At 43.8% G+C, this 15,991-nt stretch overlaps 1 protein-coding gene across 2 annotated transcripts in view; it reads right to left on the bottom strand.

Moving 5' to 3' along the window:
* The window catches only part of MKLN1 (muskelin 1), a 785,750-nt gene that overhangs the window by 336,818 nt on the left and 432,941 nt on the right, over positions 1–15,991 (bottom strand). For both annotated transcript variants that reach the window (XM_078677414.1, XM_078677419.1), the window contains exon 10: positions 3,202–3,414. In XM_078677414.1, the coding sequence (XP_078533540.1) occupies positions 3,202–3,414 (213 nt within the window). The remainder of the gene's footprint in view (positions 1–3,201; positions 3,415–15,991) is intronic.

The raw sequence follows: 15,991 nt of genomic DNA, 5'->3' as shown, positions 1-15,991 counted from the left end.
TCACCTTGGTGATTGAGCCCCTAGCTCACCTCATCCGTTCCGATACTCGCATTTGAGGGTGGTGGTTGGACGGGGCCCGGCGCAGTGCATTGCCCTATATGCCGATGACATTTTGGTGTTCCTGGTCCACCCACGGGCCTCAGGTCCATGTTGCATGGCAATGTTGCAACTGAATAGGGAGGCATCTCGTCTCCAGGTCTCCCTTCTGGGGCCATTGCTAGAGACTTGGACAGTTGTTCCTTTAAATATTTAAGTGTTTATGTCTTCTGCTTTCCTGACTTGGCCTGGAGCCATAACTTGAACCCCCCGCTGCAATTAAATACCCTGGGGAGAACTGCCCTTTCTAAAATTATGTTTTTACCTCGAGAAAATATACAGATATTTTCTCAAACTTTCCCCATCCCAGTCCTTGACGGTGGTTCCAGGCCCTGGCTTCAAAGGAAAACATTTCTTTAGGCTGGAGGTCGCCTTCGGGTGGACTTCGTCAATGGCCGCCATTCCCTCTACGACAGAGGCATATGTATGGAAGACCATTATTATTAACTGGCCTCACAGTTGGCCGCTCTTAATGACTGGTTCAATGTGGGCGGGGGAATGGCTGACTTGCCAGGTGGAGCTGGCCTTGCTGGGCCTGGATGGACTGCTTTGCCTGCTTTATCGGGCCCCAATTCCTCCAACCGTCCCTCACTGTTCATGAGCGACACAACTATGTTGGAAGGCGGCACTCCACTTTACAGGCTAGGACCATAAATTTACTGAGTTGACCCCCCTTGGGGCAGGGGACATGGTTGCATCACACCGCTGGTCTGGAGGGCTATGAATGGTGGAATAGAATAGGTATCACTCACCTTGGGGATGTTTGGGCGGGCAGCGATGTGCACATGTTTCAGATGGTGCAGGAGCAATACTAGCACTCCCACACCCAGTTCCATAAGTATCTGCAGCACCCCCTATTGGCCAATGTTCCCCTGGACACACTGATCCCAGAGTTTAGCCCTCTTCACATTAAACTCTTGATGGGAGGCTGGGTATAGGAGCCATTTTCTGAATCTATCGTTCTCTAGTCATCAACACCCCAGACCGCTTCCCTGGGCTGCGTAGAAGATGGGTGACCAAAATGGCCCCCAGGAAACTGGCTATCCCTGCGCGCCTCCGGTTAGTCCAATGTAACTTCCTTCATATAGCATACATGACACCCCAGCAACTCCATTGAGTCGGCAGGGTCTCCAAGGCCCTTTTGGGGGGCTCGGGAAGGAATTATCTGCAATTCTGGGCCAACAGCTCAACCTCATCCCAAGCATCGCTCTGCTGGGATTGTTGGAAAATGTGTGTGGGCAGAGGAGGGGCCGCATTTTTTATCTCATAGTGACTCAAGTGGCCAAATGGGATATAGACCGCAGTTGAAAGTCCCTGTCCACTCGATTGGTGGTGGGGTAGAGGAGGGGAGTGAATTGGTGTACCCAACAAGAACTCTGCATCTATGAGGCCAGAGGCAGCCCCACAAATATGAATAGATTTGGGGTGATGGTGGGCTTACTACCGATTGGATGTGGAGGTTGATTATATAAATGTTTTTGATGCAATATCAATAAAAACTGTTTATTAAAAAAAACATGTACGTTTGTCAGTGTGACGAGCCTCACATCCATCCTCAACTACTACATGAACCCACCACCTCATGCCTACTTCAAGCCCCTGTGACTAAATCCACTCACACGAAAATCTTCATGCTATGTCAAACCTCTGAAGAGTGTAAAACAAACTTTTACATGCATATGTTAAACATACACACATGGACACTGACCTTGCTGTGTTCATCTAGTTGTAAAAGGTAAATGTGCAGTCACTCATATAGCGCTAAGCATATTCTCAAAGTGATGGCAATCTTGGGAACTGAAGGACAGTGAAACAAATTGATTTACACAAGAGTTCCACAATGTGGTCAAGTAGAAGAGGTCAGACTGTCAGCAGTTTCACTTATTTTCAGTTTGTAATCTTGGACACTAGACTGAAAGTACAATCTGGGCTTATTTAAAGTAACATTTTGTGAAATCTCACGAATGCTTAAAAGAAAATTTGACAGCGCAATTCTCAAGACATTTCCTCAGAAAGTGACCAAAGAAAGCAAGCAAAGGTACAATTAGAAAAATTATATATTATAAACACTGATATAATAAAATGTCTAGCATGAAGTAAGAGCAGGCATATTTAGAGCCATACCATGGTCATAACGCGCCCTAAACAGATCCCTTTATAGCAAAGCCAATGTTCTTGTCCAGTAAAATCAGAAAGGTGGTATAATCAGAGTCTTGTTAGACCTCAAACCCTGAAATAATATGCTCCTGGCATAAAATTGGAGAAGCTATTATCAGACCTCTGACATAATAAGAAAGCAGCCATAATTTGGCACCACATCGCATGGCACTAAATGGGACAAGTTGCATTTTTACTAGGGGTGGGCAATATATTCAGCTCCGTTTTGCGATACGCTTGTTTGTTACACAGAGCTCTGGTCAAATTCTGTCAACCGCCGCGTGCCGGTGGTTTATCTCATGTGTGGCTTGCTAAAAGTAAATTGGCGAGCGCAATCGAGATTTGGCATCCCCTTATGTGATTACTTACGCTTACTGACACCAACATGTGTCTCTTTTAAGCATGGTAGCACTTGAAATGCCTATGCACAACTACTTGGGACAAACAGAGTGACTCAACAGGGTCGTGGTAACTTCACAAAAGGCAGTTGTTGGCATTCAAGCACAGACTTTTAGGACACTGAAGACTGATGCAATACTTAAAGACTGCGAATGTACAATGTGGAGGGTCACTGAATGCACAAACCTAACAAACTATAATGGGAAATGGGTTAGTAGAAGGTAATTTGTTTTCAGTACCTCACACACGAGAGCCTGTAAAGTCTTCATAGCAGTGATGCTATGTTCAAGGGTAGTGCTACACTCCAGTAACTTCAGTACATCACATGGTTAGGGCAGACATTAAGGTCTCTCATGTATTCTCTAAAAAGAATGCTTTATATCTAATACACGGTTTGCAAAGATCACAAAGTGATCAAACACATCCTCAGTGAATGGCTTCCCTCATGAAAAGGCAGAGAAAATTTGGCACAGAAGTAATATGAAGTTTAAAGTCACTACAAGATATATATATGCAAGCATAAGAAAATATATACTGAACAAAACTAACCTGATGATCAAACACCAGCTTTGGCCCTCCATCTGCTGCAGTGTCTTCACTTAATAATGTCCATGTGTTTGTGTCAATGTCATAGCGATAGAAGTCGCTTTTTAAAGATTTGCTGTTCCTCACAGAGGAATCCAAGTACCGTCCCAGCGTGTAGATCTGCCTCCGCTGAGTATCAATGCACATTTTGTGACAAGACCGCGCACTCGGGCCACTCTATAAGGAATAAAAGGGATGAAATAGGTTAATAAACAGGCACAAAAATTACAGATCAGTTGGGTGTTCTCTATCTTATAAAGAGGCAACTTCTTCAGTGCATCACATTCCTTGTTTTTTGCATCTCATCTTTGGGAGGTCCTTTTAAGATATCTCAAGTACATCATCTTGTCAACTCTATACCAGGTGTCAGATTAGGTTACTATCGCTTCAAACCAAGCATAGTCTTGCACAATGTTTAAATTATATGTACAATACCTAGATAAAGTATCTTACTACTTTCTTTAAGCATTCATAGTGTAGGGAAAAATAGACGACTGATATGTTTAATGTTTAAATTCTTATAAAGGGCTACAGCTACCCACAAAGTGCTTCCGATTGCTATATTCTCGGGACAACACACCGTTGGGATTAAATAAAATGTTTTAATCTTACAACAATAAAGATCTTTTTATGACACCCACCGCAAACTCAAGTTAAGTTTTATAAATAACCCCAAAAAATAGAACTGGTTTACTGATGTCAGATGAAGGAAACAACAAGTTTTTTTTAAAGCGGAACCTCGACATATAGACCCATTGTTACACTGTCACTGTTACGAACCTATCCTTCCAGGTGGTGTCTAATTTGGAACATTTCACCAGCACAGCACCAAATTAAAACCCACATAAGAAACATAAAATTAAGTCTCCTTCATAAAACCAACCAATAGCTGGAAACAAAAATGTTGAAGAAATTCCCTTAAATTAGTATGTTTCTTTATTGCTCAATCCAGGAAGATGTTTTTTTTTTTTACTAGAACTTGCCCCCTTCAAAGCTACACAATGCAAACCCAATAAAAATTACTTAAGTCAAGAGACTTTGGGTGAAGTGGAGGGAACTGAGTCAAGGCGCTGTGTATGCGTATGTAAATGTGGGAATGTTGTGATTGAGAAATGCAAGCATAGTAGGCTGTAGAAATTAAAACCTCTTCACATCTGTTTATCTACTGTATTCAAGAAGTCTGCTTCAGAACGGGTAACAGATATGGAAAGCGATAAACACGTCCTCTATTCTGACTCTACATCTTAAATGCTCCCACCATGTGATGTTTTAAAGCTCATTTAACTACAGCCGATGAGTGCCAATAACCTTTATCAAGGCAGTGCTTTATTCCTCGAAATCAACATGGGTGGGAGTTGTGGGCGTCTACCCGATTCAATTTGCCGAGAGTGGCTCATTTCCTGGAAAAACAACAAGATTTGCTTTCTGCCACCTTGGAAAAAAAGCAAGCATCAAAAGCAACCACTTCCAAACGTTTCCTTGAATTAGGCCGAGGATTCCAGTCATACACAAACTACTTACATGGAAAAAGCCTTCTTTTTTAATATTTTTTTCCAAACCCAACAATCAGATGATGCACTGCAAGTGAATCTCCAAAAAGTTACAGCAACAAAGCAATATGTTTCTTCGGAGAAGAACAATACTTGACCCTTTAATATGTCGAAAACAAAATAGGCTGGAAAATAGAAAAAGATGATTGGTGGAATGCTTGCAAAGGTTTCATCCCCAACCCATCTTTTTTTTGGCCACTGCATCACTCCTGATTAAGAACAAGTATATGCAAATCTGTCTTTGTCCTGCTCAAACAGCAACAAACACTACAGTATGAACTACAAGGCCACGTCCTCTTGAACGGTAACACAAGCAACTCCAGGCTTGTTTAAACATTATTGGGCCTTCTTAGTGAAGAGCAAGCACAGGGAGCAAAGGACCAACGACTGGCTGGACATACCCATCACGCCTAGGGTGTCACCCCGAGACAACAATCTGTGGTGGGTGAATGCTTATAAAATGATAAGCCACTGTCAACTGCTTGAGGTCACATTCCAGGTTAGTGTTTCTTTCTTGCTTGCCTCCTCCAGTAAAGATGGGAAGCAACCATATGCAAATCAGACTTGGTCCTGCTCCATTAGGAACAATCCACCCCAAACTGCCAGGCCACGCCCCTCTGAGAGGGACGACAAGCAACATCAGGCTGGTTTCAGCCTTATTAAGTAACGTTAGTGATGAGCAACTTAGATCCTATACCACAGCGAACCCAAACCCACCCATGTCCAGGCTTCCACATCGCAATAAGGGGGGGTCAAATCAAAACAAAAAGTGTATTTCATCACTCCTCTACCCAAGTAACTGGTGTGACACACAATGTGAGTTACCATGAGTGATAGATATAACTAAACCTCCAAGCACTTGCATTAAAATATAAGCATACATTCCGTACGTCACAGAGTCCCTTGACCACTGTCTTTAGCACTGTTATCTCCCATGTCTGTGGGAAAATGCTTCAGTGTGGTGATAATGGCATATGTTATGTTATTTTAGCTTATAATGCAGGAGGGGTATCTCAGCACAGCACTGAACTCAGGTAAGGAAGGCAACACTAGTTCTGAAACAGCTCAGTCTTAAGAAGTTTTCTGAATTTGAGGTGATCTGCACATTTCTGTATGTTCGGTAGTTTGTTCCAGTACCAGGGGGCCAAGTAGGAAAAAGATCTACCACTGAACGGAATTTCCTGATTTGAGGAATAGTAAAAAAGGATTTGTGCGTGGATTTATGCCGCTCAGAGACTTATGAGTTATACAGCAGATCTTGAAGATTATTCTTTTACGCACTGGGAGCCAATAAAGCGAGCGCAAAAGGGGTGAAAAGGCAGCCCTGGAAGGAAGATTTTGGATGAGGCGAGATGCAGTATTTTGGACCACTGAAGTTTGGTAAGTAGTGTCTCATTGGTAGTGGCCAGTAGGGCATTACAATAGTACAGGCGGCAGATAACCAACGTTTGGACCAAAGTTTTGCACACAGAAAGTGGAAGTAAAGGAAATACTCCTTGTAACAGACACGCCATGGGAAAGCAGGTGCCAGTGGTAGCATCTACCTGCTCTTTCGTGTTCAGCGCCTGATCTAAGCGGAAACACAGTTTTTCCCGCCCCTCTTCTCCATTGGCTGGCTGCCTAAAAGGCGGCCAGCCATTGGAGAAGAGGGTTCTGTGACGTCATTTTTGGTAGCTAAGCCCCGTCCGTTTCGGATTGAAGGGTGTGTTTTTTTAGTTTCTTTCTCTCCTCGAAAAACACGCCCCCCAGTCTGCAAAGGACAGGGCTTAGCTACCAAAAATGACGTCGCCTCCTCTGCCCCCACCACTCTTCTCACCTTGTTGGCAGGACATCCCATTGAGCTGAATGTTTGTTTTCCAAAATTCTAGAGGCCGTGAGTTCGAATGGCGGCAAAGCAGACTCAGCCAATCGCCAATACCATCAATTGGGTAATAGTAACGTCTATTATTTACAATGACTAGAAATAGCAGAGTTACGGTATTTGCACTATATGAAAACAAACTTTTATCATTAAATATCTGGATCCTATTGACATTCTAGTCACAAGGACAGTCAGCTCCTGAAGCGGGATTACATCCTGGGTCAAAGTGCGCACCCTGGTGCTTGCGTCGCCTGGTGAAAATCGTGTCGAAAGTTAAAAAAAACGCACACTTCTGAAGGGGATAAAAACAGCCCAATTTTCACCATATCAGATGCATATTGTGCAATTGGAATTTGCCGAGTGTCAAATATATCCAAGATTGAGCCCTAATTGCAATTGGGGCCTTCCAATACGTCACTGGCAGACAGAAAGCCACCAGAGAGCGGAATCGCCCCAATGTGCTCACCAGAGGTCTTAGAGCACCCGCTGTCAGGCGCTCTAGTGTCGCCTAGTTCCGAGTTTTGTAACAACATTAATTGTCCCCCCCCTCCAGAGGCAATAATTTATCAGCCAGACTATCTGAAAAAAAGTAAGGTAACAGCGAGCGGGAATTCAAAGATGAGACCAGCATTGCAGCAGGCGCTTTATCCCATCGAGATGCCTTCGTAGCTACAGAAAATGAAGTGCTCTCTCGCTCGTCTGGCTTTCGTCTAGCTGTGTATACAGCGAGGGGCGGGTAGGCTAAATGTACAGTGTCTATTTTAGAACCGGAACAGACAGCGGACCAAGGACATGGCAACACCCTGTCATCAATCACAGCCCATCTCCTCCTCTCAAGTGGGTCAGACGACGTCTCCCCGGCCCCGCCCCCGCAGGTCAGCTCTCAGTGGGGTCGCATTGTCCGCCCCTGTAAATCCGCTGGAAATTGCTTGAGTCCTTTTAATGGCGCAATAGTGTAAGTTTAACAGCCCCCTCCGCCGCCACCACCAGAGAGCGGAATATCGCCCCTATGTGCTCACCAGAGGTCTTAGAGCACCCGCTGTCCTGCGCTCTAGTGTCACCTAGTCCCGAGTTTTGTAACAACATTATTTGTCCGTCCCCCCCCCCACCCCCCCCCCCCAGGCAATAATTTATCAGCCGGACTATCTGAAAAAAAGAAAGGGAACAGCGAGCGGGAATTCGTAGCTGAGACCAGCATTCCAGCAGGCGCTTTATCCCACCGAGATTCCTTCGTAGCTACATAAATAGAACTGCTCTCTCGCTCGTCTGGCTTTCGTCTAGCTGTGTATACAGCGAGGGGCGGGTTGGCTAAATGTACAGAGTGTCTATTTTAGAACCGGAACAGACAGCCGACCAAGGACATGGCAACACCCTGTCATCAATCACAGCCCATCTCCTTCTCTCAAGTGGGTCAAATCCGCTGGAAATTGCTTGTGTCCTTTTAATGGCACAATAGTGTAAGTTTAACAGCCCCCTCCGCCGCCGCCCCTCTCGGGGTTAGGGATGTCTCCATCACTGATGAGCAGACATCAAAACGCGCACACTGCCTCTTTTTTCTTGCCTCTGTTCCCTGCTGCTGTTCGTTCCCTGCTTGTCATCGTTTTTTTCTTGCCTCTGTTCCCTGGGGCGTTACTGGGCAGAGATGGGCGTGTGGCCAACCTAGACTGACAGATGTCTGTGTGTGTGTGGCTCTGTGTGTGTGTGTGTAGGGCTCTGTGTGTGGGGCTCTGTGTGTGTGGGGCTCTGTGTGTGTGGGGCTCTGTGTGTGTGGGGCTCTGTGTGTGTGTGTATGTGGGGGGCTCTGTGTGTGTGTGTGTGGGGGGCTCTGTGTGTGTGTGTGTGGGGGGGGGCCTCTGTGTGTGTGTGTGTGTGTCTGTGTGTGTAGCTCTGGGGCCTCTGTTCTATGCTTGTGCTCGATTTTCTTGCCTCTGTTCCATGCTTGTGCTCGAATTTCTTGCCTCTGTTCCCTGCTTCTGATCGTTTTTTTTCTTGCCTCTGTTCCCTGCTGCTGTTCGTTTTTTTTCTTGCCTCTGTTCCCTGCTTCTGATCGTTCCCTGCTTGTCATCGTTTTTTTATTGCCTCTGTTCCCTGGGGCGTTACTGGGCTGAGATGGGCGTGTGGCTGACCTAGACTGAGGGATGTCTGTGTGTGTGTGTGTGTGGGGGGGGGGGGGGGGCTGTGTGTGTGGGGGGGGGGGGCTCTGTGTGTGTGTGGGGGGGGCTCTGTGTGTCTGTGTGCGGGGCTCTGTGTGTCTGTGTCTGGGGCTCTGTGTGTCTGTGTGTGTTGGGCTCTGTGTGTCTGTGTGTGTTGGGCTCTGTGTCTGTGTGTGTGGCTCTGTGTGTCTGTGTGTGTTGGGCTCTGTGTGTGTGTGGGGCTCTGTGTGTGTGGGGCTCTGTGTGTGTGGGGTGGAATCTGTGTGTGTGTGGGGGGCTGTGTGTGTGTGTGTGTGTGGGGGGGGGACTCGCTGTGTGTGTGTGTGCGGGTCGCTGTGTGTGTGGCTCGCTGTGTGTGTGTGTGGCTCTGTGTGTGTGGCTCTGTGTGTGTGGCTCTGTGTGTGTGTGTGTGTGGCTCTGTGTGTGTGTGTGTGGGGGGGCTCTGTGTGTGTGTGGCTCTCTATGTGTGTGTGTGTGTGTGTGTGTGTGTGTGTGTGTGTGGGGCTCTCTGTGTGGCTTTCTGTGTGTGTGGCTCTGTGCCGCTAATACTCTCTAATGCTCACCTATTGCCATTGTAAATGACAATACCATTTATTTATGGGGTTTTTTAAAACAAAAAATGAAAAAAATGCCATTTGCAATGCCAATAGCTCTAACTTTAACAAAGCCGAGGCCATTGCATTGTAAATGCTTGTTTACTGTCACTTTAGGGGTTGGTGCTGTGCCTAGTACCGGAGGCCACCAGTCTGGGGAACGAAGAAGTTGGGCTCTGACAAAAAACATGATCTCTGTTTTGCTGGAGAAAATGATTGGTCATCCAGTTAGAGATGGCTTTCAACCCGGCTGCAAAACGTGCTTTCATATTATGGAGGTCTTTGTCAAAAGAGATATGAAGTTGAGTATCATCAGTATACGAAAGAGGTTCAAAACCAAAAGCTCTGATGGTTTCTGCAAGGAGGGGCTATATATTTATTAAACAATGTGGGCTAAGATATGAGCTGTGGGTCACCCCCTTATCGTGATCTATGGTGCATGAACTAAAAAGACCTTGGTTGATGGTCTGGGCTCTGTGCGATAGAAAGCTTGTTATCCATTGTCTGAAAGTAAGTAGCAGAGCACAGTAAAATGATTTGACACACCGTATGGTGAATGCAAACTTTTCTTGTGTCTGGTGTGTGTCCACTGGAACCTACCTTCCAATAGTCTTTAGTGTAATTTCTGGAACTTCTAAATTTTGAAAATGTATTCACCTGTGCATATCATAGAACTATAGATATATGTATGGATTGACCCTGTCTCATTTAGAAAACTTGCTGTGGCGCAGACATCTCCCCTGAGAATCTTCACTGTTCACCTATATGGTTTTTAGGTCGAACATTCGAGACCTATTGTATATACTTTAGTATATACTTATATGTGTCTGTACTTTGTGGGCTCTGGGGATCAGCCCTAGGACTTGTCTGCTTCCGCTTAGGGACTTTTTTTCTGTTCAACTGCCTCTATTTAACTGTCTTTTATAGAAAACGACCAGCAGAGGTCAGTAAAATACCAGAATTGCTTTCTGCTGAGGGACTTTCTTTTTAAATTTTCCTGGTAACTGCCTCTATTTAACTTTCTTGATAGAAAACGACCAGCAGAGGTCAGTAAAATACCAGAATCACTTTAGCATTCTCTATATTCCAGTCCATAGAAGTTGTCTTCCACGAGCACCAGAATACAATAATATTTTTTTTTAATCTTGTATTTTCAGTGATATGACCACCGAAGGCCCTGATTTTATATTAAAAACAGAGCTTTGGACTATACAATTTCCCGCTGAAAGGCAATATATCTCTCCATGTGTTCTCATACCTGCCGTGTCATGCAGTTTGCTGCTTATTTTCACTCCATGTTAAAGAACAGAAGTTGTTTCAGCACCCAGGCTAATGTGCTGCATAGCTAAATACATATAAGGTCTCAAAGGCGAGAATGATTGCATTGCAAATGCTTGTTTACATAGATCATTGTTAATATATACTGAATGCACGTCAAATGAAGGACAGAAAGTGTAATTTTCCATTCTGACTGCGCTTTGAAAATGATTCATTATGAATTTTACCAGACTGAATGTTTTTCCTATGCCTCAATGTGTCCCATATACGTTTTAAATCTGTCCTTCTGAGATGGCCAGCAGTCGGCCACAATTGCTGGAAATCCTAGCTCTTCTTCTCCACTATTGCTTGTATTGTACTGACTGCATTGATCGTTCGAGAAGTGTTCAGTGTATGCAGAGTAAGGACGGAAACATTTGCCACTGTGAGCATCATCGCAAAGGATACTTTTGAGAATGTTTGCTTGCAACCAATGACTTGCCATTTATTATTTTTCTGCAGGCATTGTGCTCCTTTACAGAAGCGGTGTTCAACTGCATAGGTTACTGGGTTGCATTAGTCAGACATGCTTGGTAAATTTCTGTGATTAGTGTCACTGATTGTTGATCATTTTCGTACCATTTAAAAAGCCACAGTCTTTTGTCCTAGCATAATTTGCATTAGGAATCATTTTAATGGATCACTCCGTAAAATGGACTGCAACATTCAAACATAGATAGACTACAATGGACTGTGGTAGCAAATCATTCTATGGTTAGCTAATGTAACTGTCCTCCAAGTAAAACTCAGTGTCACAGCAAGATGTGTTCTGGACCACCTACCCATACCATTATAATGATTGTGGCATAATACGTTTAAAAGCTATGGGTGGGTTTAATGTAATGTATCTAATCATATAATTAGCAAACTGAAAGAATCTAATTTGGAAAGGAATCTTCCGTCCATAGGCAAACCTTTTGAAAATGCAGGGAGTCATTACCATGTACTGTATGCATTGTTGCAGGGATTCTGCTCAAGAACAGAACTATGCTTGGGACCACAGAATGTTAGTAAATAGGGATTGAGTCACCATACCACTCAGTACCTATGAGCCCGAGTCCGGCTAGCTATAGTGTCTCACTTGCCCTCCCAACCATACTCAGAGAGACAAGTAAATTGACATCCCAGAACACAACCCTCCAGACCTTCCCAGGGATCGCGGTAACAGGACACTCGTCTACAATAAGATATAACAGAGACACGAAGGAAGTTTGTAATGTTTATTTAAACTATTGTGCTCTATAATGGAGTCTTCGTGCCACAATCAGAAAACAAATGCTTAACAAAAATACCATTAGCATGGTCAGTAAATTGTGTATTAGCCCTGCCATATTATAAAACGGATAAGCCTAGCCCCCCTCCCATTCTACAGAAGCGGAATGATTATACAACAAATATCTCTGCGATTAGTGGCAGGCCCCGTACCTTAGCATACACAGGTGGGCATTCTACATCTCACATACAGCTGTGATCTTCCCTCTGAAAGGCCTCTCTCGCTCTCTATGTATGTGACATTACGGTGCATACCTATATGACAAGGCACAAATGTTCACAAACAACAGCTGCACTCGCGTTGTGTCTAGATGCTAATGACTGAACAGAACAAAACAACAAGGGACACTGTTGTTTGACCTTGTCTGCTGTGTTCAGACTAAATCCCAGGAAAGACAAGAATGCGAAAACAGCTGCAACTTCTGTGTGAAAATACAATGTGGCACAGAGATAAACATGTTTATATAGTAACATGAGCAAAGCAAATGCGGCCTGTATCCGCGCAGTTAGGCTAACCTAGGGAAAACTACAATGGGCCATGTACCGAACGCGACAGCATCCTAGAACCTATGCCAGATTATTCTAAATTAGTTTATACATTTTAGCTGGCCTTTATAAGTCTGTCCCCTGCCACGTAGTAAGTAAGGAATGTACATTTTCAAAGACTGAAGGCATTAGGCAGGTTTCAGTCTTGAAGAGAGAAGCACATTATATGGATGATCCCTTAAAAAAACCTGGACTAGCAATGCCAAAGCAGGTCTAATTTGTCTTTGCGAAGCCTGCTGCAGACACGTATATACAGACACACATACAAAAGCATTTACTTAGGGGAAAGGAAGTGATGTCCTTAGTTCTTTAATGCTTGAATAGAGATTTGCCAAGTCCAAAATAATACAATTAGATTTAGCTACATTCTAAAATAGAACAATGTGCAGCCTTGTTTAAACTTTTCAAAGTTGAAAAGTTATAATCTATGACGTTAAGACATTCAACGAGAATCTTCTCACTTTGTAAGGCGGACATTGCAAGTTGTAATAAAATATTATTAACTAGTCCTTACCACACTTGATGCAAAGATAATCTACATGACTCATCCAACATAGATTTACTATTAAAATAAGTGTAATATATTCAACTCAATCTGACTGGGGTCACTGTAGATTATTCCGAGAACTTCAAGTATCAAGCAGATTTAATATCTGGATTACCAATCTTTTCAAACTCAGAGCAAAAAACAGACCAACATGCATTTAATTGTTGAAATTCTTTCAAAGAAAGCAAAATAGAGTAAAAGCATTGTATGTAGTGTTCAACATTCGTTATAAGTAGAAGTTATGACAACATTTGCTTAGTATGTATAAAGCCGAATAAAGACGATCATTTCTTCAACAGACTGATAGGCAGCTATATTTGATATCTCAACGATGCTATTTTATTATTCACCCTATTTTAGTTGTTAGTGGAATATGGCAGCAGCGAGTTATGCCAATCATCCTTTTGCAAGCAGACCCGATAGCTTGAGGTAAGTAAATGCCCATTACTAAGGCCCTCAATTCTGAGGGCCTTCAAGAGGTGTTTCTTGCCAAATCGGAGTTACGAGATGTAGCATTTGTCCCAGACATTTAAGCTCCTGAAGGCAACTAGAATATCAAGGTGAACTACCGGGCAAAATTTTTTTCGAATCGATCTTTAAAATCTCAACCATATGCAACCTGGTATAAGTAACTCTGTGGGGAGGGGTATTAGTGAGTTGCAGGGGGGCAACCAGCAAAAATCATCAACCCAATTTGGATGAAGACATAAATCTAATAAATACAGATCTGATGTCAGAGTGCAGTGGCAAATTGGTTAACACAGGCCAAAACAGAGACAAACACAATTATAAAACAATTTCCTAGACATTTTAGAATTGCTCGGTAAGCTTTCAGAATTATCTGCCATATATGTACAGCAAACGTGGGGCCTGCCACAAGCACACTGCGGTCAAGTCACTTTCGATAGTTTGCGACACCTCAACAATGGATAAGGCAACTGCCATTTCCTATAAAGGGAGTGTGCTAAAACATGCCGAGTTCTTGGTCAAGGAGTCCATCAGATTTTGATATAGCAAGTTCTCGAATTTTCTCAGCATCCATGCATGAGGGTTTCTGTGTAAGAGCTACATAGTTAACTCTTGCTATATTATCTGTTTTAACTAACTTCACAGTACTGAAGTGACTTCTGCATTATGGAGTAACTGAAAAATCCTGAGCCAGTGCCATCTTTACTGTGGTCCCATCCAACAGTATTAGCAGTTTATGTTGCTTCCTTAATTCAGGGCTTTAAGTGGGCTCGGTCCGCCGGAGCTAAGCACCGGCCGTTCTAAAAAGCAGGTGCTGAGACGGGTCTCCATTTGTGTCCTCACGCTCAGTGTGAAAAAAAATCTTAACTCTACAGCAGTGCCACCATTTTGTGTCCTCATACGCAGTGTGGAAACAAATCTTAACTCTACAGCAGTGCCACACTTCACTGCCTTTGAGGTAACTTCAAAGATACTCGTTTTAGTTCGTTCACCGTCTCATCATTTCAGAACTGAAGCATTTTCAGTGTAATAAATAATGAAGCCATAGTTGTTTCTTTTTATTGCTTATGCAACTAACAACCATTGATAAAGCCAATAGTCCTGGCTTGTAAGTGCTATATTACTTCTTTTTATTACATATCTGGTTGCAATGACAGAAGCAGCAAAATACCGATCGGGCGGTGCACTAAATACAGATTGTTATTTTATCCACTGCCTTAATTACATTGGCCACAACCCTTGAGAAACCACCCCAGTTTTTTCATCCCACTTAAAGCCCTGCCTTTACAAAAGTATTACCTACTGTTTGTTACCAGTCCCGCCGATTCAGCTGCCCTGTGCCAACTCCGCTGACCGGTTTTAACCCCAGGACTTCGAAAACAGACGGGTAATCAGCGCCAACAAGAATCGCAGCCACATGAGCACCGTACCACGTGGGCATTACTGGTTCACAAAAACAACCCACGCTCGCAATGCAATGCAGAATAAACAGCACGTTTACAGGCGCTCATGTGACTGAACAGGCGGAGAAGGTCTCGCTATGAAGTTTTTTTATAGCACAGCGACAATCAGACAGATGTTACCCGCATAAAGCACAATGCAAAAGATCTTTGTTCAAGACGTGTGACCTCAGTGCACTGAGTCAGGCTAGGGCTTCACTGTTTTCTACAAAAAGTAACCAGAGAGCAAGTAGTGATTGTGGATATTGGGAAGAGAATGCCAAAGCAGAACTCCGGAAAACGATCAACCAAAAAGGTACCTTCTTTGGACATAGACACCTCGTTAAAACTCGGGATCTCTTGGGCGGGATGAGTCAGCCTCAACCTGAAAGAAACTGTCACTAACGGGACAGAGTAGGGGTCCGGAACGGTTCTGGGAAAAGGGCCCCTCTTTGTTCCACGAAATCGTAGTAGTTTTTTTCTTTAACATGGGGCATAGAGGTTTCACAATACTCAGACAACTGCAATCACTGTAACTAATCACAGACTACTTGTTATGAGAATGTGTCTGTCCGCCCTAGAAAGCTATGAATGCAGCACTTCGGACACGTTATTTAATATACGCACATTGAGCACTGGATTCACAGGTCATGAATACAATATACAATTGGACTAGGTGCAGCAAAGTATTTTGGGTGGAAAAAGTAAAAAATACATTAAGTCACCTATCCCTCAAAACCCATGTGCACTTAAATAACCGGGTCCATAAAGACAAGCACTCCTAGATCCTTATAGTGACCCTCGGAAGCCAGCCGTGGGTCATGCTGGGATCATGGTATAGAGCCCCGCAGAGGCACAGCAACACATGGGCTTAGGCACAACGCTGAGATGTTAAGCCAACATGTGCTGCGACCAGCGCTTGTTCAAGTTAGGAGTAGGCCCATAGTGTGTAGAACCAAGGTATACACACTGTGGTGGTGTGGTGGTCTGGTGTTGTGTTGCACCCAT

This window comes from Lissotriton helveticus, chromosome 1_1 (assembly GCF_964261635.1).
Source record: "Lissotriton helveticus chromosome 1_1, aLisHel1.1, whole genome shotgun sequence".
Lineage (NCBI taxonomy): Eukaryota > Metazoa > Chordata > Amphibia > Caudata > Salamandridae > Lissotriton > Lissotriton helveticus.
This window is presented reverse-complemented; position numbering and strand designations above follow the sequence as displayed.